The 24644-nt window shown below is 32.9% G+C and overlaps 1 protein-coding gene across 4 annotated transcripts; it reads left to right on the top strand.

Moving 5' to 3' along the window:
- The first annotated feature begins 1375 nt into the window (after positions 1-1375).
- On the top strand, positions 1376-22694 carry LOC105344142 (sterol O-acyltransferase 1). Of its 4 annotated transcripts, none has more exons than XM_011451791.4 (16): positions 1376-1554; positions 3033-3094; positions 7572-7708; positions 8270-8299; positions 10401-10463; positions 10733-10840; positions 14034-14185; positions 15300-15427; positions 17139-17208; positions 17490-17583; positions 18052-18248; positions 18684-18760; positions 19053-19151; positions 19434-19566; positions 19970-20106; positions 20567-22694. In XM_011451791.4, exons 1-16 carry the CDS (start codon positions 1485-1487, stop codon positions 20630-20632), a joined length of 1623 nt encoding a protein of 540 aa, XP_011450093.3. In that variant the 5' UTR covers positions 1376-1484; the 3' UTR covers positions 20633-22694. The 4 variants fall into 4 exon arrangements, with proteins under 4 accessions (XP_011450093.3, XP_011450092.3, XP_011450095.3 ...); XM_011451790.4 differs by having other exon boundaries at positions 10398-10463; XM_011451793.4 differs by lacking the exon at positions 8270-8299.
- The last annotated feature ends 1950 nt before the right edge of the window (positions 22695-24644 follow it).

The following is a 24644-nucleotide window of genomic DNA, read 5'->3' as shown; positions in this document are numbered from 1 at the left end:
TGGATTTTCCTGATTCCACACATGTATACAACTGCAGTTGGATTATTTTCCACTCATGTACCAGTGCATTTGAATTATTTTACAGAGTTGTGTCAATTCATTTGGATTATTATATTTCAAAGCATGCTTAATTAAATTTCATTTTGTTCTCAGATGTATGGCTTTGCATGGTATTTGTTTTATTTCACGTCACCTGTACCTGTCCAATAAGTTTACAATTACTATCCATTATTTTTTACTGGGCAGATTTCACTGTCCATTCTTTATAATAATGGACAGTTTTTTAAACTTATTGGACACTTACAGGTAACTTTTTGGATTTGTTTTCAAATCTACAAGTACTTTATGCTATATAATAGTTTAAAATAACAAAGGATTGCATAACGAAAATGTTTTAAGTGTTTTTAAAGTACGATATATGCCTCAAACAGTTCTGAATGAACAAAATATTAGACAGTTATCGGCCCTAAAAGGCCTCGAAATTCTCTGATAACGGGCCTCAAAACTCTCTGATATTTTTTCATACAGAACCCAAATACAAATATTTTATTGGCACAAACACAATTACAATAATTGGCAAAGGCCCAATGAATATACAGGAACATCATTGTATGTTTACAATAACTGCATGTGCAGTATATATATTTTTACTGATCTATATAGAGCAGTTTAACATTTCCTTAGACTAATTAACATCTGTGTTCAAAGCATTCATTAATGAATTTAACAGTAATTTTCAAAATAGTATGTATTTCATTATTTAAACATAAATGTAAAATGTATCTAATACATAGCGTTTGATATACAGTTGTATGTCTAGCATCCGGTTGCGCTATATTTTCCTGTAGCTGACGTAAAGCGTTTTGCGTATATACTAACCGTTTTTAAAGAGGAAATTCTTTACTTTGTGAACTTAATATAAATATATATAAAAAGTATGCTCGGCACATCCCGCGAGGGTAATGAATCTTCCACTCTTAAACCACAGGGGCTTGGTTGTTGGATAGTGAAGTTTCTAATTATTGTTCCAGAAGGAAAAATTGATTAAAATTAATCTTAATATTAGGTGTATTTCTGTGTATTGCAATAAAAAATTCACTGAAAACCCCCGTTTCAATCATGTTAAAAAGTGTTTTAATTAATTCAATGCCACATTACTATTAAAAGTACTTTTTTAATTTGAAAATTATATATACCAGTGAAAGTATTTCAATTATAATGTACCTATCCACATTAATATCGACAGATGTCCCATTAAACCTTAAGAAAACATGGTAGATGAAAGACATGATATTGAGTCGTTACTTTTATAGTTGGTTCAAGTGCCGGGAAAAATCGAGCTACCGGAGAGGTTTGTAGATTAACTTTTCATTAGCCTGGTTCCTGTCCTACGAAAGCACGTGAGGACCAATCACTGAATCAGTTGTTTATCCCTGTCAAACACGTTGACGGTTTATTTTTTTTCTACCCCGCAGGATCGAGAAATGGCAGAAGGAAACTCTAACAGACCAACAGAAAACGGGTTTCATAAGACGATGGGGGAAAGTGGAGAAGGTTAGTGACAAATTTATAGAGATCTGCTCTGAATGTTTTTTAAATAATTTTATTTAGTACCAAAATGAACCAGAAATGTAGAATATGCGTCACTGCTATAAATATTCACATTTAAGATAGATTGATGATGTTATGTTTAGGATAAATCAATAATCTTCGGTTGATACGATTTTTATTAATCACTGTTCAGATGCTGTAGTGTGGTAAATAATAGTACGATAATTATTAGACTTATGAATTATAGCAATATAGGCCAACAGTACAATTATACATGTCTCCAGGTCAAAGTATAAGTACTTAAGAAGTAGAACTTATGTGTAATGTTGTCCATGTGTACTTCCTTTTGTTTATAAACTTTAAGTGTGTGTATCCTTGGAATTGAATCAATGCTCTAGCTTTTCTTCCTGTTTCTGATCATGTATAATGTATATATAGAGTTCTCTATTCTTGTGTTTTATGTAATTTGATTTTGGGCTTATCACGGTATCGGGTGCGTTCGCCCTATCCACATGTTCACCTTAGTCCGTTTGCTTTAGGTCCCTTAGCTCTAATTATCGTTCGCCCAAATAATCGTTCGCCTTAAACCTCGTTCGCTCCTTGTTTATAAATAAACCATATTATAAGTTATTTCATTTTCTTTTAACTTAAAACTTTTTAACTTTTATTAATTATAATATTATTTATTCAGAAATTTAACCTTGGGCAATACAGCCCATCAGTTTACAATAATTCACATATTACAATATAATATAAACATTAGACTCTTTGGAGTATAAAATGGGGGGTGAAACCCCTGATCAAGTGTTCCACAGTTCCACAGTATTCGTATATAATATGTTTTTCCTTCATCGAAAAAGACGTAATTGGTATAATTGTAAGATTTTATTGCCATAAATTGTCGATAACCGTCTTCTTGTTTTTATAATGATTTGTTTGGTGTTTTTTAAACAATTTAAGAATTTGAGACTTTAATTGGCTCATTCAGAGGCTTAGCAGATGATTATCACCTATTCTATCTTTAAAGAAGTTTCATAACACAATCCTTTGATCTCTAAATGAGATATATACGGAAATGGAACATGTTACTGTATCAAACTACTGTCAACCATGGTGATTATTATGTAGAAGTAGAAAGGGCGGTATTGTTTTCATTAATTATATATTTATCTTTCAAAATGTTTAAATTGACCAGAATACACAATAATATATAAATTAATTAATCCTATATAAAATTAAGGCGAACGGACACAGTGCGAACGGCGTCAAGAGCGAATGGACCTAGGGCGAACGAAAAGTAGAGCGAACGACGTCAAGGGCAAACGCGTTTTAGAGCGACCGAACAGCCAATCGCTTATCACTTATGTAATATATGTTGCATGTTATTGTATAAAGAATCATGATTCACTACGTACATGTATATATGGTATGTTTGTCATCTATATAAATACAGACTTACAAGAATTTAATTTTTTGATCAGATATAACCTGGTTAAAGATGCAGTCTCAAATGGGCTACCACAGAATCAAATCTCAAGCACAGGTTGGTTATCTGATAAATTGATTGTCTACTATTCAAGATGTATTCAGTGATCAGTACCATACATGTCTATAGGAAAACATCTTTAAAACCTTTTTCACAATTTCTGCCAATGGTTTTTCATCGGTCAAGTTGATTATATCCCATAGAAAGTGGATTTTTTTAGGATAAGTGTGATCATTTTTATGTGGATCAGTTGGAACTGAACAATAGTATATAATTTTATTTACATTTGATTAATTGAAGTCGCTTGATGTCAGTATTCAATTTCTGATTTCTGTTTTCATCCAGTTGTTGCAGTGTATTTTATAATTATGCTTGACATGAGGGAGTGCTTAAAATTTGCTTAGAAGACCCGACCCTTATACATGAATCAAAATATGATATGACATTACAAAGGTCATATCAAATGCTTGTGTGAAAATGCATATAATGAAAGGGATAGTGCTGAAACGAATACCATAAATCAATATTCGAATATTTGTGAGTGCTATTAGATTCGTATTCGAATATTCGTAGACGTCATCTGTAAGTTATTTTAAGCATGTTTGATAGTTTATATTACTAAGTGAGAGTATGTGTAGACTGCTTAGACATGTATGGGTATTCATTAATTTAGGTGCGCGTTTATTTTTTTATGCAATTTATATTCATATTTTTTAAAATTATAAATCTCAATCAATTACAATCAAAAGCTTTATTACTTCTTTAATAATATACTGCAGTCCTGACTCCTGTATGCGACTGATACGCATCTTCGTAAGTCAGTCCAAATATTTCCTCCATGTTGGATTACACTATTACGAAAACCAATAACAAACCTATTTCTGGAAATGTCCTGTATATTTTAAATCAAAAAAGAAATTATATTGAGGTATCTTAAAAGAATAACTTTCTATGTACTTTTGGATATTAACAATCCGTAACTTGCACTCGTTCAAATATTTCATCATCTGATATGAATCAAGAAATCCAGAATGTTTGTCTCCATACGATGTAAACCCTGCTTTTACTTTCAATGTAAACAAGTATGGCGGTCTTTGATCAGAGTTTGCAAATGGCTTTGTCTTTGCTTTTGTTCAGAGTAAAATCACGATTCCCAAACCCAGATTCTCTTTTCCATCGTAATGAAATAACAGGTTGCTGCATAGTTTATAGTGCTAATAATATGAGTGTTAAACATGTGACTGAATATTCAAATGCTAAATATAAATTCGAATATTAGAAATTTACTATTCATTTGCGAATATTCGAACATTCGTTTCAGCACTATAGAAAGGGAACATCAAAACAAAACAATTCAAACAATACAAAGTTAAATACAACAAGGGATGTTCTTGATCGTTACAAATTCCAATAATTTAGTATCAATGTAAAATGCAGTTGTCAGTAAAATCATGCAAAAAAATAATATCTACAAGAATCTTTCATCACAAATATGAAGTATACTTTAACATACTTGCTCAAGAGATTTATTGCTTTTCTGGAAGGTCTGTGTTATGATTATACAACCGTGCACAAGTATTCTGTGAAGGACTTCCAAAAACAGATTTACTCTTACGTAAACAAATGACATAAGTCTAACAGATGCCAAATTTAAGAAATATTAATAGCAACAATTCAGATTACCTATTCATATACATGTTATATATAATGTCAGCATTTATCTTGCAGTGATGTGCTTTGTCTTGTCAATGAGCAGAAGAAATATTTGTAAAGTATGAAAAATATAAATACATGTAAGTGTAAAAGAGTGCACTAATAATTTCTTTCTCAAAAAGTTTTGTGATAATCATGATAATTATTTCCTCAACATGCGTGGACAAAGTCTTTCAAAGTTTTAAAATTTCGGGTTTCCCAAAGGAAAAATCCAATCATTGAAATGGTGAAATGTCAGGCGGCTGCCAAAAGGGCACCCCTGTTATATGGATAACTCAAATAATCATTCAATGTGTGATGAGACGTCCATCTAATTCCCCATTTAGCGCTGGTAAAGTTGTAAATCTGCATGTGAATGCCCAAGTCAAAACGAAGGACGCCGTTTTAATAGAATCAAAGTTTTGGAGTCCCAACACTTCACTACAATAGTCCAGAATTCATGGTGCTACACAGTTTAAGAATTTTTCAAAAGTTGAAATTCCTATTTCTCTATATGGTCGAATTTTGGAAACCATGCCTCCGAGAGGGCATCCACCAGCTTTTGATAAAGTATCGGCATTGTTTTGGAAATTAAGTTTTTCATAAAATTATACACTAAGATATTTATAATCTGTATATGTAATGGACAATATTGTTGTTAAGTTTGAAATGAAAATTGCTATGGGATACTTTTTACTGAAAATGTACAATTGCTGTTTTTTTTTCTTCGTATTTATATTAAGACGCCACTTGCACACCAGTTAGACACAGTATCCAGGATGTTTTGCGTATTTTCTTTAGAGTCAAATAAAAGAGCAATGTCATCAGCATTCAATAAGATACTTAAATTGATGTCACTCACCATTATACTTATACCCATTTCTTTAACTTCTTTTGAGAGATCGTTGATGAGCAGAGCAAAGAGGGTTGGTCCTTGTCAAACACCAACTGTAGAAGAGAACCTGTCAGTACACCAATCACTTACTCTTACACACAAAACTGTGTTTCCATATCTAAACTTCTTAGAATTGTAAAAATCCCCATTTTATATTATACCCCGTAATATAGTTTACTGTGCTACCGTTGTGGCGAGAGCAGCATTGAAGAATTACACATACCAGTACCTTGCATCATTGTCAACTTAGTGATATTTTGACAGTTATTAACTAACATCAAAGAATTTTTGTGAGAGAGAGAGAGAGAGAGAGAGAGAGATTTATATTATATTTCTAAGTTTTAAAAAAGTCTTACAAAATACATAGGCTTGCTTCCCCCTAAAACTGTTCCTTACTTTTGGAGAGAATCGATCAGTCTGTAAAATGTAATGATATTACGAGGTGATGATTTTACGAGGTTATTTTGGGCAATAACACTGTGTGTAACATACCGACCTCATTTGAGAATACAAACTGAAAACCGGTTGATATGGCAACCATCGCAATTTGTGAATAATTTAATAAACGATATAAGAATATTTTGCAATTTTAATTTCTGCAGATTTTTCAAACCTGCAACATACTGCAGAAAATAAACAACTGTGGAACTTACCCATTAAGGTGGAGGTGGACTCAGTACATTTATTGGCAACTGTAATTTTTCAAAACACAATATATTTATAAGCTCTTCTTACACCATTAACTCTGAACTTAAATGAGCTTACTTTTTATCTAAATCTTACATTTCCAAAAAAAAAATTTTGTGAATAGTGAGACTGAGATAAAAAATGAGCTGGTCTAAGTTTTATGGCCTAGAGGCCAGGCTCTGGGATCATGAAACTGTCTTAAATTTAAGGTAGAATTTTGTCTTGAATCTAAGATTTAGACTTAGATAAGATTGCTTAATACTTAAGTGGATCACAAAACGATCTATGAACAAACTTAGCTAAGATTTGTCTAAGCTTAAACGTCATAGTAACTCAAACAATTTTTCGACCGAATTTGTTAAAATAGATTTATTGAATGTGTATAAAAGACAAATTAATGCAACTTTTAAGTGACATTTAAACTGCATACATCATTAAAAGTCAGAGGACAACCACAATGATTAAACTGATGATAATTTATTTCTATAGCTTTCACATTATAGAAAAACAGAGAGATGGGTGATATTTAATGATATTAATGATATAGTTATGGAAACGAGAGAGAGAGAGAGAGAGAGAGAGGAGTAGATAAAGAGTTTGTCGTCTGTCTGTCTCCAATGATGGTCTCGAAAAACCCAAGGACGAGGGAGAGACCTTCCTTGCTGATCCTTCCTTCTTAAAAATCCAACATTCTGAACTAACTTAGTAACAATCTGCCTAATAGCAGTCTTACAATTTAAGACAATATGTTAGACTTAACCCTGAGTCAGTTTTTTGTGATCCACTTTAAAGGGGCATGGTCACGATTTTGGTCAAAAATTATTTTTCCAATTTTAATATTTACAATGCTTCAGAAATGCATTTTTAATAGGCAACTAAAGTTTGAGTGTCATTTGTTGAGTTATAAGCGAGTTACAGAGCTTGAAATTCTTCGCTATGTAAAAATAAGCTGGAAAAAAATTTTGTACTTGTATAATGAACGCATGTAAACAAAAACAGGGCTCGAACCTTGTTAACATGACAAAGAATTGTGAGCCCTGTATCTTGCTTATAACTCTACGAATGACTCTCAAATTTTATTTGATCATTAGAAATGCATTATAAATAATAAATACATAAAAATAGAATTTGACCAAAATTATGACCATGCCCCTTTAAGAACAATCTTAAAATTTAAGTGCAAATTTATTGACTGAGTTAAGATTTAAGTCAGCTTCATGATCCTGGAGGCAGAACCCATCTTTGACATTTCATTGACAGCAACTAAAGCAGGACCTTAGACAAACAGTTCTCCAAGAGCTTGACGCACTGGTGGATGGGTTCCTTGAGGACGTGGAGCAGATGGAGGGGAAGGAGGGACTGTCTAACAACGTCAGCTTCTCAGAACTCCGACCCAGGTAGGACACGACCAACAGGCCCCAAGGCCATAAAACTAAGACCATGCAGGCCGGCCCAGGCCATAAAACCCTAGACCAAACCCTAAAACCATAAAACTAATTTTGACCTGGGGCCATAAAACTTAGACCTGGCCCCGGGGCCATAAAACTTTAACAAAGTGACTTTCCAACTCTGCCTTACTTTTACAAAAGGAATATGTGGTAGAAAAACAAGACTGGCCAATCAAATGATCGCTTGATTTTGTGGTCCAGGAGCCTGGTGGTACTTGTAAGTATGGAAGTCTGTGAAGGGCAAGAAAGCTGCCTGGTTTGAGAGTTGGTTTAAGAAGAAGCTTCAGTCTTGTAAACTGTAACAGTTTTTGGCATCCAAAAATCTAAATAAGACTGTGCATGTTTTGTTCATGTAGTAAACCTTGTATATAAAAGTTTTTAGATTCTGTGTTTCTTAATGTTTTAGTATCTCTGTGTAGGTGTTGGCAGTTGCTTAATTAATCGAGAGACTTGGTAATTGTCTTGATGACTTATGTAATTTCTAAAAAATACATTTCTGTTTTATTTTAGTGTTTCAGAATCTAGGCATGAAAGTATGATGTATGTAAAATTTTGTCACATTTTACTGTTTATCTAATATTTTTGGGGGCAGGCAGGTGCCATAAAACAGATAGAGAGCTTAATTTTGATTATTTTATACTTATTCATAGATGGATTTGTACTAAATGAAAAACAGTGCATTATGTTTAATATATGACAGATGCATGTACTAGCTGCACCTGGTACCTGGTATTTCTAAATTCCACAAACCAAAAAACAATTGAGTAAATGGGCCGAGTCTTTGGTATGTTTTGAAGCTTCGACAACAAGCCCTGACCTGATTATGGTATCTGTGTTACCTTTTCACTTTAATCAATTAATTGGACTCCAACTTTCGTCATCTTCCGTTATGTTCTTTATCCTACATGTACAGAACAGGAAAATAATATCATGATGTATAACTAACAATAAAGGGAAACATTTCAATATATATATCATAAGGTATCAAGTTCTTACAAGCACCACTCTCTCCACAAGATGTGCTTAGCAAATACATAGAAATCCCGGCCTTGAATGTGTTCATGTTGGGGCATAACTATGCAATGTTTTATCTATTTTCTTCAAGTAGTTTTGTTTTTGTTGTGCACTTAAAATTTTGTAGACATGCTTATATTAATTTTCAACTAACAGGCAAATGCAGTCTTTTGAATTTCTTTTTCAGGAAATATGATTCTAACAAGTCTAGCATATATCAATAGCTATAATAGAAAATATCAAAGATACTGAATAAACTTTTCATTTTGATATTAAGTGTATGAAATTTTAACTTAGATTTACTTAATAGAGCCAAATTTTATTAACTAATTGTTGCACCTTACTCCACAATATCAAATTCACAATAGCATTTATAAGTTGTAGATAAAAATGGATGTAAAAATATATGTATACATGTATCTATAATGAAATGTGAAATCCCAGTTTGATGATGGGGAATGTGTGTGGTAATGAAGACCATGCTATTACAGTACCAGTACTTAATTAAGTCAGCTGAACTGTGAGCTCAAATATAGAGTTAAATTGATGTTCCTTATATATAACACAGCATGGTGTTACAATTCACTTGACAACACTTACAAATAGTCCTTTTACATAATTTGCCTTCAAGTTAACATTTTTAATAATGTGTACAAAAATAAACACCAGACAAGTGTGTTTATGACATAATTATATATATATGTACTTCATAATTATATATATATGTATATATAATTATTACATGTATAGCATGCAAAAATGATGATATTATAGAGGGATGAACACATACCAAGTTTAACATTACATGTCTTATTTTGTGTAAGATTCAGCAATTGTTGTAGATATAAGCATGCACATGTTATTACTGTTTTGCCATTTTATTGTGTAGTTAAAAGATTCACAATAAAGTTTCAGGGTTGTCTTTAAAAATTGAAGTAGATGGATGAAATAAAAAAGTAGAAGGGGGGTCTAAAGGTCTTGCTTATAGCTATATTGTGTTGAAATGCAATAATAGCCGGGTAATTAAGGCATTATAGGCGGGGGAATTCCCCGTCTCCTGGGTCATAGAGACAACCCTGAAGTTTACTAGCTCAAGCTTGTTTATGAAAAGGTCACTTGCCTTTTACAACGTTTACCAATCAAAGTTCATTGACCATTACAAGGTAAAAGATTGACAGACAAGGTTACTAGCCTCTGTATGATAAGCTAATCTTATCAGTGTTTGTCTGTACCAGGGTATTAGGGGGAGGGTGTTCACCTTGGAAGTTACTAGTACTGCATGGTCAATGAAAATTCAGTGAAATGGAGGGGGGAAGGGGGTGGAAAAATGTAAATAGTTTTGAAACATATCAACCAGAGATTTTTCTTTTAAGTTAATCAATTTTGCTAATTAATTTTTAATATCAAGAGATTGAATCTTGATTATCATCATGAATCTTATTATCATCATGAAGCAATTAAAACAAAAACAAATAAAAAAAACCAACAAAAAACCACACCTGTTTTTTTCGCACCATGAATAAAATTAACTGTTAGATTTAAGAAATATTAATTTTTTCACATGAATTGACCTAATGAGTTTTTTATTGTTTAATGTATAACTGATCTGAGCTATGCTTTGTAGCAGAAAAAAGAGAGAAGATGGAGAACTCCCAGACAAAGTGTTTATGCCCAGGAGCTCTGTACTGACGTATGTGTACACAGTCATTTATTAACTTAGTTCGTATATTAACTTATGTAACTGTTAGTTAGTCATTTAGTTAACTATCTTTCTCTGCTCTTAATTTGTATGATAAAAATAAAATCATATGTGAAATTTCTTTCTACATGCTTGTTTAAAGTTTAATAAGTATCTTAAAGATTATTTCTAGTTGTTAAAGAAAATGAATACTCCTGTTAGTGAAGAAGTATTTATAACTTACAGTAGTTTTCTCAGATTGAAATGTTTTTAATTTTCAGTGATCTTTTCAAGATAAAAGATGTAAAGACTATATATCATATCTTTGTGGCCATCTTGATTGTGTTCAGTCTCAACACGCTGGTGTACGACCTGATAAATGAAGGGAGGTAAGAACGTCTGGACGTGGTGTCAATGCATATAGGTGTCACTACAGTATTAAATTTTTCTATATATCCTTACCAAAATTGCCCAACTTTAGATACAGATTAAAAATTCAAAACGAACTTCTGGAAAAAGTTCTCTTGACATCTTTTTAAACAACACTTCATTACAATTTTCTAGCAAAATACACACGTGCATCCAGCAAGGCATGAGCCTTTGTTTACCTCAAATTTACACATGTGCTTGAAATTCAAGCATGGGCCTTTTCACCCCCCTCCGGAAACAACACGCATCAAAAATTCAAATGACATCGCATTATTACAAAACTGGGATAGTTAGACCTCTTACACATTGTTCTTCATCTCATTAAAAAATTCAGCTTCTGTCGTGAATTTAAAGGGGAATTCGGAAATTATTTTGCTTCAGCCATGTTTTGACGTGAACCATCAGTGAAATACTGTTATGACACCTGTATATACATGGTATGAAGATAAACATACCTCTAGGACTACAAATATTTTTTTATATTTACATTTTATGAATTATTGAACAAAACATGGAGAGAGAAGACAAACAGTCACACACTCTTTCACTTGCACACATTCAAAATGTATAAAGTCATTACAAGAAAATTACACACTAGTATATTTATCACTTTGAAATTATTTTCATTCTTTGTTATGCATACATGTTAGTTGTATTTGGATGATGAAAAAATTTAACAAAAAAAACTTAAAAAAATCAATATATTATACAAGTGTTGTTAAAAAGTTATCAAGCATTATCCATTTTGTAGTGAATTTATGTAACATCATTTTACTAGCCATGCTTTTTCTCTATCAAATGATATAAAATATATTGAGTTCACTGATAAAAAGGCTTGAGCTTTTTTTTTTATTTGTAAAATATATATATTTCTTTGTTAACAAAATCAATAAATTAAAAATATCATTCTTTTCTTTTGTATAACCAAACATGATTTCACGCAATGAAAAATGGACATTGAAGTCTAGGACTACAAATATTGATCACCTGTTAGTTGTGAGGGTCATTATCACATACTTGTGTATTTCTAACTATTAATTTATTGACAACTTTGCAGTGACAATTAATCTTGTACTCAAAAACAAGTATGTATTTAATTTATAAAAGTTTATGAAAATCGAATCGTTTCTCTACAAAAATTGATAAAACTGTTAGATTTTTTAAAAAATTATATATAAAATGTTTGAATATCCATGTACATCTACATGTATCTGATTTTTTACTTCAAATGAGTAAGTTAATGGCTGTTAGCATCATAAAATATTTTAAGTATGCGCATCAGGAAATTTAAAGGCAGGAAGTGTTGCAGTTCATTTAAGAATATATTATATATATAATATTTTCATTTTAGAATGGCAAATCGTTCAGAATTATTTATGTAAGGTGCTTTTGCGTTTACAGTATTGCAACCGTCAAGCATGCGGTTATCATTGTGATGTCACGGAAACGTTCACACAGAATTGAACGTTTTCGCTATTCTATAGGTTCATATTAGAAAGCTTTACAAATGTAAATGTATCCTTATTATGCCCCCCTTCGAAGAAGGGAGGGCATTGCTTTGCTGCTGACTGTCGGTCGGTCGGGTCTGTCGGTCGGTCTACCAAACAGTTTCCATTCATTTTCTTCGCAGAGGATTAACATATTGAAATGAAATTTGGTATGCAGGTTTATCATGATAATATTTAGATTAAGTTCGATATGGGGTACGATCGAGCAATTTTTGACAGAGTTATGGCCCTTGGACTTAGAAAAATTCCAGTTATTTGAAGTTTACATTCATTTTCTTTGTGGATGTTTCCATAGGAGGGGGGGCATAAGTGTTTCACAAACATCTCTTGTTCATGATTATTTTGTCTTGATGAACATTTTCCTCTATTATTTCATATTCACAAAAAATAAAACATAGAAAACTTAATACTGGTTATATACATGTACCAAAAAAAATAAAAAAGTATATAAACAGATTTACTTCAAATATTGTATAAATTTGCAGCACATAAAAAAAAGGGATGGACGCTGCATGTATGTAATTTATTTATGAAATCATGTACTTGACTTATCAGATGTGAGATTATTTTTGCAGGTTGAGCCTTAATCTTTGACATCACACAAAACAACAAGCCATCCAAAATGCTCAAAAATAAAATAATTCCAGGTTGTAATGGGTACAAACACATTAAACTACATTGAAGATTACCTCTGTGTGCAACTTTTTGGTCAAATAAGTCCAACAACTGACTGATTGCTATGCGCTTGTCGATGTGACGTCATACTGTGAATTTTGACGCATATTATAAGTAGAGAGAGGCGGATCAATCAATTTTTTAACGTGGAAAAATGCATTTTGAAAATAAACGAAGCATAATCTTAAAACAATTATTATACAATTAAATCCTATTCACTATGCATGTTTTGATCCAGCATGTAATTATTTTTTAGAGGGTGTATTATTTCTTCTCTTGAGAGTTTTACGTACAAGTTCGATGTGTTTGACATGGGGAAGTCTATCTAAATCCACATTTTACAAGAGCATACACTTAACAGATCATTATAATCTTTTGGGTATATATTAAGGGAATGTTTAATTTATCAAAAAGTGCTGCTGCATTGATGAAATTTGTAGAATGAATTAACAAGTGTTAGATATTAATCCAAGGTCATATAAATTTCAACAGGAGCTCCTTTCTTTGATATTTATTCTAATAAAGGATGAACTCTATACCAAGTAGCAGCACTTTTCAGACTATACTAGATAAGTATAATTTAATTATCATTTAGATTTTTAATTTAAATAAGGGTATGTCCTTGCGATATTGAAGTTTGTTCATGACCTCCATTCTGAAGAATTATTAACACATATCACATGACTTTCAAATAGGGGGACCACAATAAGTCAAGTACGTGTCATACAAAGAAGCATTTACTATGCTGTTTCATTTCATATCAAATTTATATCAAGATAAAAAAACTATACATAAATATTTTGTAATAATAGATGCATCATTTTATGAATGTTTAAATTCGTTGATATTTTCATAGTAAGACTTAACAGTGCTGCGTGATACAGTATGATCATATGTACGATTATGTCTGTTGGTTTACTTTGAACTTTGACCTGATACAATATGGTTTTATTTATGAGTATGTTTGTAGGTTGAACCTGAACTTTGACCTGATCCGGTACGGTATGGGAAAGTTCTCCAAGGTGATGGAGCTGTGGATGTGTATGAACCTGTCCACGCTGCTGGTCGTATACCCGGGCTTCTACTACTGGTCCATGAATAGGACACCCGGCCAAAAAATAGGTCAGTCAACCCTGGTACAATGTATCCTAGGAAGTATGTGCACGCAAACAATATGTCAAGCAACTTTATGAAGGAGTATTGGTGCAGAGGATGGCTATTGCCACCCTGGTACCAGAGTGCAATAAACTTACCAGTAATTCTATTATGATTTTAAAGGGGCATGGTCACGATTTTGGTCAAAAATTATTTTTCCTGATTTATATGTTAACAGTGCTTTGGTAAGGCCTTTTAATAGGCAACCAAAATTTGAGTGTCATTCATTGAGTTATAGTGAGTTACAGAGCTTATAATTCTTTGCTATGCAAACAAGCCTTTTGTTTACATTTTGAATCTTAAAGTAAAAATTGAATGTTAAGACCGGGAATAAATTTATTAAAAGTTAGAAACTGTTGATTTATGCTTAAAATGAATTAGAAGAAAGACAAATCAGCTTGAAAAAGATTTATAACAGGTATATTGAACTTATGTAAGCAAAAACAGGGCACAAGCCTTGTTTACATGACAAAGAGTTGTGAGCCTTGCTTATTTAAACAATAAAATGCTTTTTTTTTGGTGATTTATGGGGGATATAAAGGTAGCGACATTGCAGAAAAAAACCATTTTTTCTGCAATGATCACTACTTCATAACCCGCATGAATCATCAAAAAAAGCATTCTATGGTTTTTAATTAAAATCTTTCTTTTAGTTAATTAATAAATTGATTGTGAAAAGTAAGTGAAATTCACTAAATTACTGTTAATTTACAAAAGTACGTTAGCTAAAAGAAACAGGCAAATCATCTCCTGTGAGACTTTGAATCTGACATCATCACGATTATTTCGTACAGTCCAAATTTAGGCCAATCGATTAACAGGGCGTGTCAATTTCAGTCTGGCTGTTTCTATAGAGCTATGAATTAACTATAAGTTTCCGTAAGAAATACAGGGAATAATACTTGGTAGATGTATAAATATAACACTATGAATGACTCTCAAACTTGATTTGATAATTAGTAATGCATTCCTAAAGCATTGGAAATACAGTGTATTAAAAACAGAAAAATAGAATTTAACCTAAATCGTGACCATGCCCCTTCAATAATGTCCTACTATTTATGGCTGATTATATTTTCAGGTGGATATGACATTGCAGGAGCGTGTTGCTATGTCCTTTACCAGTTGGTTTTTCTAGTCTGGCCAATACACTACATCAAGGAGAATGCTCTACCCCCAGGCTCCAGTATAATAGTCACAGCTGAACAGGTGAGTCCCATAGTTCTACCCCCAAGCTCCAGTAACATAGAGCTGAACAGGCTCATAGCTCTACCCCCAGTCTCCAAAGTCATAGCTGAACAGGTGAGGCCCTAACTATTACCAGGCATTGTGATAACACAGTTGTGTATGTTTAGTGTACGGGGGGGGGGGCTTGTATTTAATAAAGCAAATGTTTCTGTGAGAAAATGATGAATACTGTAGATTCCTTATTTTACGTGAGTACTTAAAAACAATTCACCAGAGACATATTCAACACAAAAAAAACAATACAGCAGAGCAAGGGTTTTAAATGATTTTGAACAAGACAAGTGTAGTTTTTTCCTTATACGCACAAATATGTGTGTTCAGCAGAGCAAGGGTTAAATTAATACTGCGATTCAGCTGTTTTCTATCAAATCACGAGAACTTAAAATCGCTAGTGTTGAATTTTTGTCATAGTTTATGTAGTTTACTTATATACTTATACAAAATATAAAAGCAAGATTTCAAAATTTTCGAGATGTGCTTCTTGCAAGTTTACACGAATATTAACGCGTCGCGTTTGAATAGGAATTTACAGTATGACAGCTACTGTGTTACTTATCTCAATAAAATGCTCTCTATACCTGGCTATATATAAATGCTTTGTTTTCACAGATTGTTGAATCATTGTTTACTTCTTAATTGTCCCCCGCCGCAACGCGGTGCGGGGACATAGAAATGCCGGGCGTCCGTCCGTGGGTCCGTGTGTCCGTGGGTCCGTGTGTCCGTGGGTCTGTGTGTCCGTGGGTCCGTGCGTCCGTGTGTCCGTCCGTCACACTTTTTTGTAAGCGCTCTCATGCCTACAAATTTTGACAGATTTTCATTAAATTTATACCAAATGTTTATACAACTATTATCTTGGTCAAGTTCGAAAATCAGCATTGGTCGATACTTTTTGTTGGAGTTATCGAACTTTGACCACAATAATGACTCCGTTTTATGAAAAAATTGACCTTGTAAGCGCTCTCATGCCTACAAACTTTGACGGATTTTCATTAAATTTATACCAAATGTTTATACCACTAATACCTTGGTCAAGTTCGAAAATCAGCATTGGTCGATACTTTTTGTTGGAGTTATGGGACTATGACCACAATAATGACTCCGTTTTATCCAAAAATTGACCTTGTAAGCGCTCTCATGCCTACAAACTTTGACGGATTTTCATTAAATTTATACCAAATGTTTATACCACTAATACCTTGGTCAAGTTCGAAAATCAGCATTGGTCAATACTTTTTGTTGGAGTTATGGGACTCTGACCACAATAATGACCCCAGTTTATCCAAAAATTGACCTTGTAAGCGCTCTCATGCCTACAAATTTTGACGGATTTTCATTAAATTTATACCAAATGTTTATACCACTAATACCTTGGTCAAGTTCGAAAATCAGCATTGGTCAATACTTTTTGTTGGAGTTATGGGACTCTGACCACAATAATGACCCCAGTTTATCCAAAAATTGACCTTGTAAGCGCTCTCATGCCTACAAATTTTGACGGATTTTCATTAAATTTATACCAAATGTTTATACCACTAATACGTTGGTCAAGTTCGAAAATCAGCCTTGGTCGATAGACTCGATACTAGTATACTGCTTGACCGGCGGGGGACCCAGGAATTCTATTCTTGTTTTGTTTTTAATTTTAAGATTTGTGATTTTTGTTTGAATCCAGATCAGATTAATGATGAAGGTCCATGCCTTTGTGAGAGAAAATATTACAAAAGTCTTAGCTTACAAAAAAGGTAACTCTTATTTTGCTTTGTCAACTAGATGCTGTAAATTGTTTATCAAACAAAATTTGATTATGCCAGTAAAGGATTACGACAGAACATAAAAGGGTTTTAATGCATTTAAATTTTCTTCCAGAATACGTACTAAAACTCTGCAGTTGATTTCTTTGGAGTGCTTATTTATTACAAGTGGATACTTTGCAATTGTTTTATACTCAGCCATCCTAATTTTCACAAAACTTCTACATAATCACAGCAGATTAACGCCATGCTGTTTGTTGTATTTTATGTAGATGACAATAACCAGGGCCCCCTGTGTCCCGATTTCTCCAAATACCTGTACTTCCTGTTTATCCCTACCCTAGTCTACAGGGATTCCTACCCAAGGTGACGTACATTATAGGTTTATGATTCAAAGGGTTTATTGTAAACAAATGCATTTCAATAGAATTAATGTAAACCAATTTTGATTAGCTGCAACTTTTTTTTGAGATTTGCTGATGTAAAAATTGGTTTCCGGTGACTCAATTTCATGATATGTTTTTTTCATTGAAAAAGTAATATATATAGAATTGTTGAAAGAATGGTTCACAGCAAGTCATACCAGAGTGTCAACAAGGTCCAACATCAAGAAATTTTCTTGTACACTGATAAAATTTGATTCATATTATTTATTCTCTCTTTTGATTGATACATCAATTTGCAAGATGAGATATTGTTCAGAAAACTGCATTTGTGTGCAGCTGCCCATAGTATATTCTTCCCTTTAATATACAATGTACATTAGATGTTTTACACTGTTAGCACTTCTTTTAATATACAGTGTACATATTAATAAAATTCTTTTGTACCCAGGACACAGAGCATTCGGTGGAGCTATGTGGTCAGTAACTTTGGACAGGTCCTGGCCTGTCTCTTCTACACCTACTACATCTTTGAGAGGTTCCTGGTGCCGGTGTTCCGTAACTTTGGTCGTGAGCACATCACGGCAAAAGCCCTGATCCTGTCCGTCTTTGGGTCCATGCTACCCGCTACTTTGGTGCTAGTCCTTGGTGAGTAGACAGCTGTATTACTGAGTTCTTATGGGAAATTGAATCAATTTAACTCTTTATTTTAAATCTCATCCCTCATAAACATGTAACTAAGATGTGTATAGATAACAAGTTAACCCTAGTTTACATACATTTATATACACCCCTGCGAATGTTATTGTCATTTAAAGTTTAGACCACATGGTTTTATTTGACCCTTTCAGTTTCGCAGTAAAAATCGTGCTTATCCTGCTTATACTTCCGCTCGAAATTTCACAGGAACTGAACAAATCTCGGTGAAGTCTTGTGAACTTTCATTCGAGCACCTCTGGATTTATTACATTCTTAGCAACGATAAAGAAAACATTCCGAACACATTCACAGGGGTGATATACATCAGTAGTTTTCTCTCTGTAACATGTACAGTAGATTAGTTCTCTGTCCTCTGGTTTCCAGGTTTCTTTGCTATCTTACATTCATGGTTTAATGCCTTTGCCGAAATGATGACTTTTGCTGACAGAATGTTTTACAAGGTTTGTTCATACTTATCAATATATATTATGGTTTACATATTATTACTCATATATATTCTGTGACTTGAAGATCAGGTAGGATAAGTTTTAAGGCCTTTAACCAGTAATTTGTAAATGTCTGTACCTTTTTATCAAATTCCTGCAACTTGCTGAAATTAAACGAAACACATATTTCAACTGAAATGTTCTCCTCATTTCTAAGCTTTCTAATGCCCAGTACTGATACTTTGTATGAAACAAAACTGAGAATAAAGTCCTTATGTAATTGAAATGAAACCATTTTATGTTGCAGGATTGGTGGAATTCCACATCTTTTGCCAACTACTACAGGACGTGGAACATCGTGGTCCACGACTGGCTGTACACCTACATCTACAAGGACATCTCAAAGGTGAACTAACGGTCACCTTGCAGTACTGAACATGTGATGCAGCCAGCTTATTGAAAACATGATTTAGTTGATAATGTTACCTTGCAAGTGGATTTGTATTTTTTCGTTGATCAGGGACATCCTCTGGCATTATATATCTATATCTAGTTTCCTACAAAAGTGTATTATTGTATACCATATCTTACTTAAAGGCCTACACCAGTGACATTATGATGATATATTTGATCTTTGTGCACATAAGAAACACAATTTTTTCAATTTTATCTTGCTCCTCCTTTGCAGCTCTTCCCACAGAGGCGGTCGCTGGCCATGGCGTGTGTGTTCTTAATCTCGGCCGTGGCCCACGAGTACGTGTTGATCATGTGCTTCAAGTTCTTCTATCCAGTCTTATTCGTCATGTTCATGGGAGCAGGATGTAAGTGAAGCAATATTGACAGTGAATCTTGTTGACATTAAATATTTTGTAATTTTAATCAAATGAATTTTAAATTCTGTAGATACCTAATTAATTGCAAGAAGCACCTCCTGTGGATTTTTATCTTTTTTATTTCTTATTTTTTTGACAGTTGTAAATTCTATGAAATTATAACAGAATTACAGTGCTCATGATTTTATATTAATTCTCACGATTTGAAACTATTAACAGTTGAATCAAGGAATTTGTGTAATACTAGGAAATCTCTAGTAAATGTGTTATTTAGTCATCTGGTTGATATTTTCACACCTAAAGGTACAACTATAAAATGGTTAGAGAGAAATTCCTAAAAGTTTTAGTTCCTGTGTCATGATTACATCAGCCGTGAGCTTTTCTTTTGCAGTTGGCTTCATCTTCTTTAAGGGAGTTGGTCGTGGCTGGAACGTCTTCCTGTGGTTGATGTTGATCATGGGTAATGGAATGTTGATGTGTCTATACAGTCTGGAATGGTACGCCAGACAGAGGTGTCCCGAAAACACGGTAAATATGGGGATTTGTACTTGGGGTAATGGGTTTAAATGAACTGTGAAACCTTTCTAAACTGCCATGCTTGGAGAGGGGTATTTTGTGTTGATTTTGAAACAAATATCAGATTTATTTAAGTCATTGATTTGAAATAAAATTGCTGTCTGAATGGTCAGCAAAATGGATTTCAATAGTGTCCATTTGAAGAGGGTCTCTTTTGCTTGTTATTAGACATAAATGTATGTTGTTTAAAGTATTCAGTGAAGTAATTTTATACCTTAAAATAACTGATGGTTGTGATTCAGTCTAAGTTGTACCAATAACTGTTTCTTCACTATGATGATGAATTGGGTAAAGCCCTCTGAATGTCTTTATTAATGATACAGATCTTATACTGATTAAGATTGATCAACACACATTGGTATAGTATACTAAACATGTCATTTAAGTTATATAATATACTTTTCAATGGCAGGACAACTTTCTGGATTATCTGATCCCAAGATCATGGACATGTGACTTTGAAGCTATGGAAAGTTAAACAGAACACCATCTCCCAGAATTCTGTCTCTCCCAAGGGCGTATATACTAACTAATGGGACATGCAACTATTGCAAGTCTTCAGAATGTAATTTCATGGAATGTATGTTCATTTGCCCTAAAATGTGTTCACCCTAATTTTTTCTCACTCTAAAATTTGTTCAACTTAGGTCCATTCTTCCTACAGTATATTTAAAAGATTAAATTTTGATATGATGAAAGAGGCTGTTCATAATTATCAATATTAAAGTACCGGTAAATATTACCATTTAAATAACATAAAAAGCAGTGGTAAATAGTTAAAGTAAAATTTAGTTTTATAGAACAATAAAAAATGTTAACTTTTTATTTGAACTTATTTACAATATATGTTTAAAAAATAAACTCCCCAAAAAGTTACATGTAGAATTAACAAGGGATAATAAATAATGAATAAATTGCACTAAATTTCACAGGGATTGAATAGAATTCTAAAAATTTGCCATGGCGTGCATGATATTTTGGGAAGTAAGCATACTGAATACAGAAGCTGCCTGTCCCATTAGTTTATACGACTTTGGTCTCTCCACAACAGTGCAATACATTTTTATTATGTTATGAAAGGGAATAACTAACAGTCAAAAAATATACGATAACTTGATTCCCATCGAACAAACATGTATTTATAGATATTACACACAGTGCAAAAGTAATAAGTATTTATTTAAATGTTTTATGTTGTTCAAAATTTTTTACTTTAATTAACTCAGGTTGTCAATTTGCATAATATTTATAGGAGATTGTCATTTGATAACCAAGACTTCCTCTCTCATATATATATATATATATAAATATTTAAACATTGAAATATGACATATTTTTGACATATTTTTGAAGATATCATTAAAACAAACCATGTACATGAACTCTTGAGAATTCCAATGTAAATGATATCAACATTCTCTGACTTACTGTGGGTACTTTTAAGTTATTTTGTGCAAATAATGAAGAAATTTTTTTTTATATACACCTAAAGTATTAAAGTATGTAGACTGTAGATAATATTGTGTGTACCACTATAGTAAAATTTCAAGGATGGGAAGTTCTGTCTTCTCTAAATTATGTCATTCAAAGAGCTCATTAGACATTTTAAGTCATAGCAGAATTGAAGTTTTAGGATAATTATTGGGAAAAGCTGTTGATACTCGGACATCCCCTATTCGGTTTGCTGTCGATGTGGCATTATAGTATTATCTAAGAAGTTCTCCTGGGTTAAAGCAATATCACAGTGCAAAAAAAACAGAAGTGCAAATTAAAGCAAATCTGTATGTTTATTGTGTTTATGTTTGTATGGAATTGTTTAAGTTTTTGGTGTAGATATACTGTACTTGTTTTAGTTAAAGTGAAGACTGTATGATTTGATATTATTCAGATGATTTGAGTTGTAACTGATGTATATTTATGCCATGAAGCCATCCTTTATATAGGCTTTATACATGAGTGATGCCTACTTTTGTTTTTGGACCAATATTTTACGTTTATTTTTAATTCTTTTTTGACCATATTCCTTAATTTATCTCTTTGGAAAATCAAATTCGATATATGAAGGGAAAATGAACACAATACTTTTTAGAAGCTAGATGTTTCTCTGCAATTAAAATGTATGTGGTTTGGAATTTATTGTAAAGTTTTGAAGGTTGCAGCAAGGAGATGTACAATGTACCGCAATGACTCCTCAGCTTACTAGAGTGATGTGCAGAGTGTCAAGATGAGAGTTAACTTTCGTTTTTAAATTGGCAAAGAGAGATCCAAATTGAAGATTTTATATATATTAATGATAAGGATTATAAATGTAGCATAGAAATACTGTGAAAACTGTATATAAACATGGTGCTCCTGCAAAAATGATTATTGACTGTTCATGTATAGCAGTTGCCTGTTAATGTCAATGCAAAGGGATCACTGAAGTTATTTTTAAGGACATATTACTTGTATAATTTTTGCTTTTTTTTTTTTTTTACTACAATACATGTAAAAACCTTTGATGTATTTAAGTTTGTCTTTTAATAAATTGTATTTTTGACTTGTGAAATTACTGTTACATAACTGGAGGTAAATATCTAATGGTTAGGTAGATATGGAGGGAAATATCAATGTATCTGATCGTTAAGTACATGTGGAGGGAAACATCAATGTATCTGATTGTAAGGTAGATGTAGAGGGAATTATCAATGTATCTGATGGTTAGGTACATGTAGAGGGAAATATCAATGTATCTGATGGTTAGGTTCATGTGGAGGGAAATATCAATGTATCTGATGGTTAGGTTCATGTGGAGGGAAATATCAATGTATCTGATGGTAAGGTATATGTAGAGGGAAATATAAATGTATCTGATGGTTAGGTACATGTGGAGGGAAATATCAATGTATCTGATGGTTAGGTTCATGTGGAGGGAAATATCAATGTATCTGATGGTTAGGTACATGTAGAGGGAAATATCAATGTATCTGATGGTTAGGTACATGTAGAGGGAAATATCAATATATCTGATGGTTAGGTACATGTAGAGGGAAATATCAATGTATCTGATGGTTAGGTACATGTGGAGGGAAATATCAATGTATCTGATGGTAAGGTAGATGTAGAGGGAATTATTAATGTATCGGATGATTAGGTACATGTAGAGGGAAATATCAATGTATCTGATGGTTAGGTACATGAAGAGGGAAATATCAATGTATCTGATGGTTAGGTACATGTAGAGGGAAATATCAATATATCTGATGGTTAGGTTCATGTGGAGGGAAATATCAATGTATCTGATGGTTAGGTTCATGTGGAGGGAAATATCAATGTATCTGATGGTTGGGTACATGTAGAGGGAATTATCAATGTATCTGATGGTTAGGTACATGTGGAGGGAAATATCAATATATCTGATGGTTAGGTTCATGTGGAGGGAAATATCAATGTATCTGATGGTTGGGTACATGTAGAGGGAAATATCAATGTATCTGATGGTTGGGTACATGTAGAGGGAATTATCAATGTATCTGATGGTTAGGTACATGTGGAGGGAAATATCAATATATCTGATGGTTAGGTTCATGTGGAGGGAAATATCAATGTATCTGATGGTTAGGTACATGAAGAGGGAAATATCAATGTATCTGATGGTTAGGTACATGTAGAGGGAAATATCAATGTATCTGATGGTTAGGTACATGAAGAGGAAAATATCAATGTATCTGATGGTTGGGTACATGTAGAGGGAATTATTAATGTATCTGATGGTTAGGTACATGTGGAGGGAAATATCAATGTATCTGTAGTTAGGTACATGAAGAGGGAAATATCAATGTATCTGATGGTTGGGTACATGTAGAGGTAATTATTAATGTATCTGATGGTTAGGTACATGTGGAGGGAAATATCAATGTATCTGATGGTTAGATACATGTGGAGGGATATATAAATGTATCTGATGGTTAGGTACATGTAGAGGGAAATATCAATGTGTCTGATGGTAAGGTACATGTGGAGGGATATATAAATGTATCTGATGGTTAGGTACATGTAGAGGGAAATATCAATGTATCTGATGGTAAGGTACATGTAGAGGGAAATATCAATGTATCTGATGGTTGGGTACATGTAGAGGTAATTATCAATGTATCTGATGGTTAGGTACATGTGGAGGGAAATATCAATGTATCTGATGGTTAGATACATGTGGAGGGATATATAAATGTATCTGATGGTTAGGTACATGTAGAGGGAAATATCAATGTATCTGATGGTAAGGTACATGTAGAGGAAAATATCAATGTATCTGATGGTTAGGTACATGTGGAGGGAAATATCAATGTATCTGATGGTTAGGTACATGTAGAGGGAATTATTAATGTATCTGATGGTAAGGTACATGTGGAGGGAAATATCAATGTATCTGATGGTTAGGTACATGTGGAGGGATATATAAATGTATCTGATGGTTAGGTACATGTAGAGGGAATTATTAATGTATCTGA

This window comes from Magallana gigas, chromosome 10 (genome assembly GCF_963853765.1).
Source record: "Magallana gigas chromosome 10, xbMagGiga1.1, whole genome shotgun sequence".
Taxonomy (NCBI): domain Eukaryota; kingdom Metazoa; phylum Mollusca; class Bivalvia; order Ostreida; family Ostreidae; genus Magallana; species Magallana gigas.
This window is presented reverse-complemented; position numbering and strand designations above follow the sequence as displayed.

What these genes read in the sequence shown, in the direction of transcription:
- LOC105344142 (XM_011451790.4), top strand. Translation starts at nt 1,485, where the DNA reads ATGGCAGAAGGAAACTCTAACAGACCAACAGAAAACGGGTTTCATAAG. An exon ending in TAATAGTCACAGCTGAACAG is followed by an intron (nt 15,428 to 17,138) that starts GTGAGTCCCATA and finishes GTTTGAATCCAG; the next exon opens with ATCAGATTAATGATGAAGGT. An exon ending in CTGACAGAATGTTTTACAAG is followed by an intron (nt 18,761 to 19,052) that starts GTTTGTTCATAC and finishes TTTATGTTGCAG; the next exon opens with GATTGGTGGAATTCCACATC.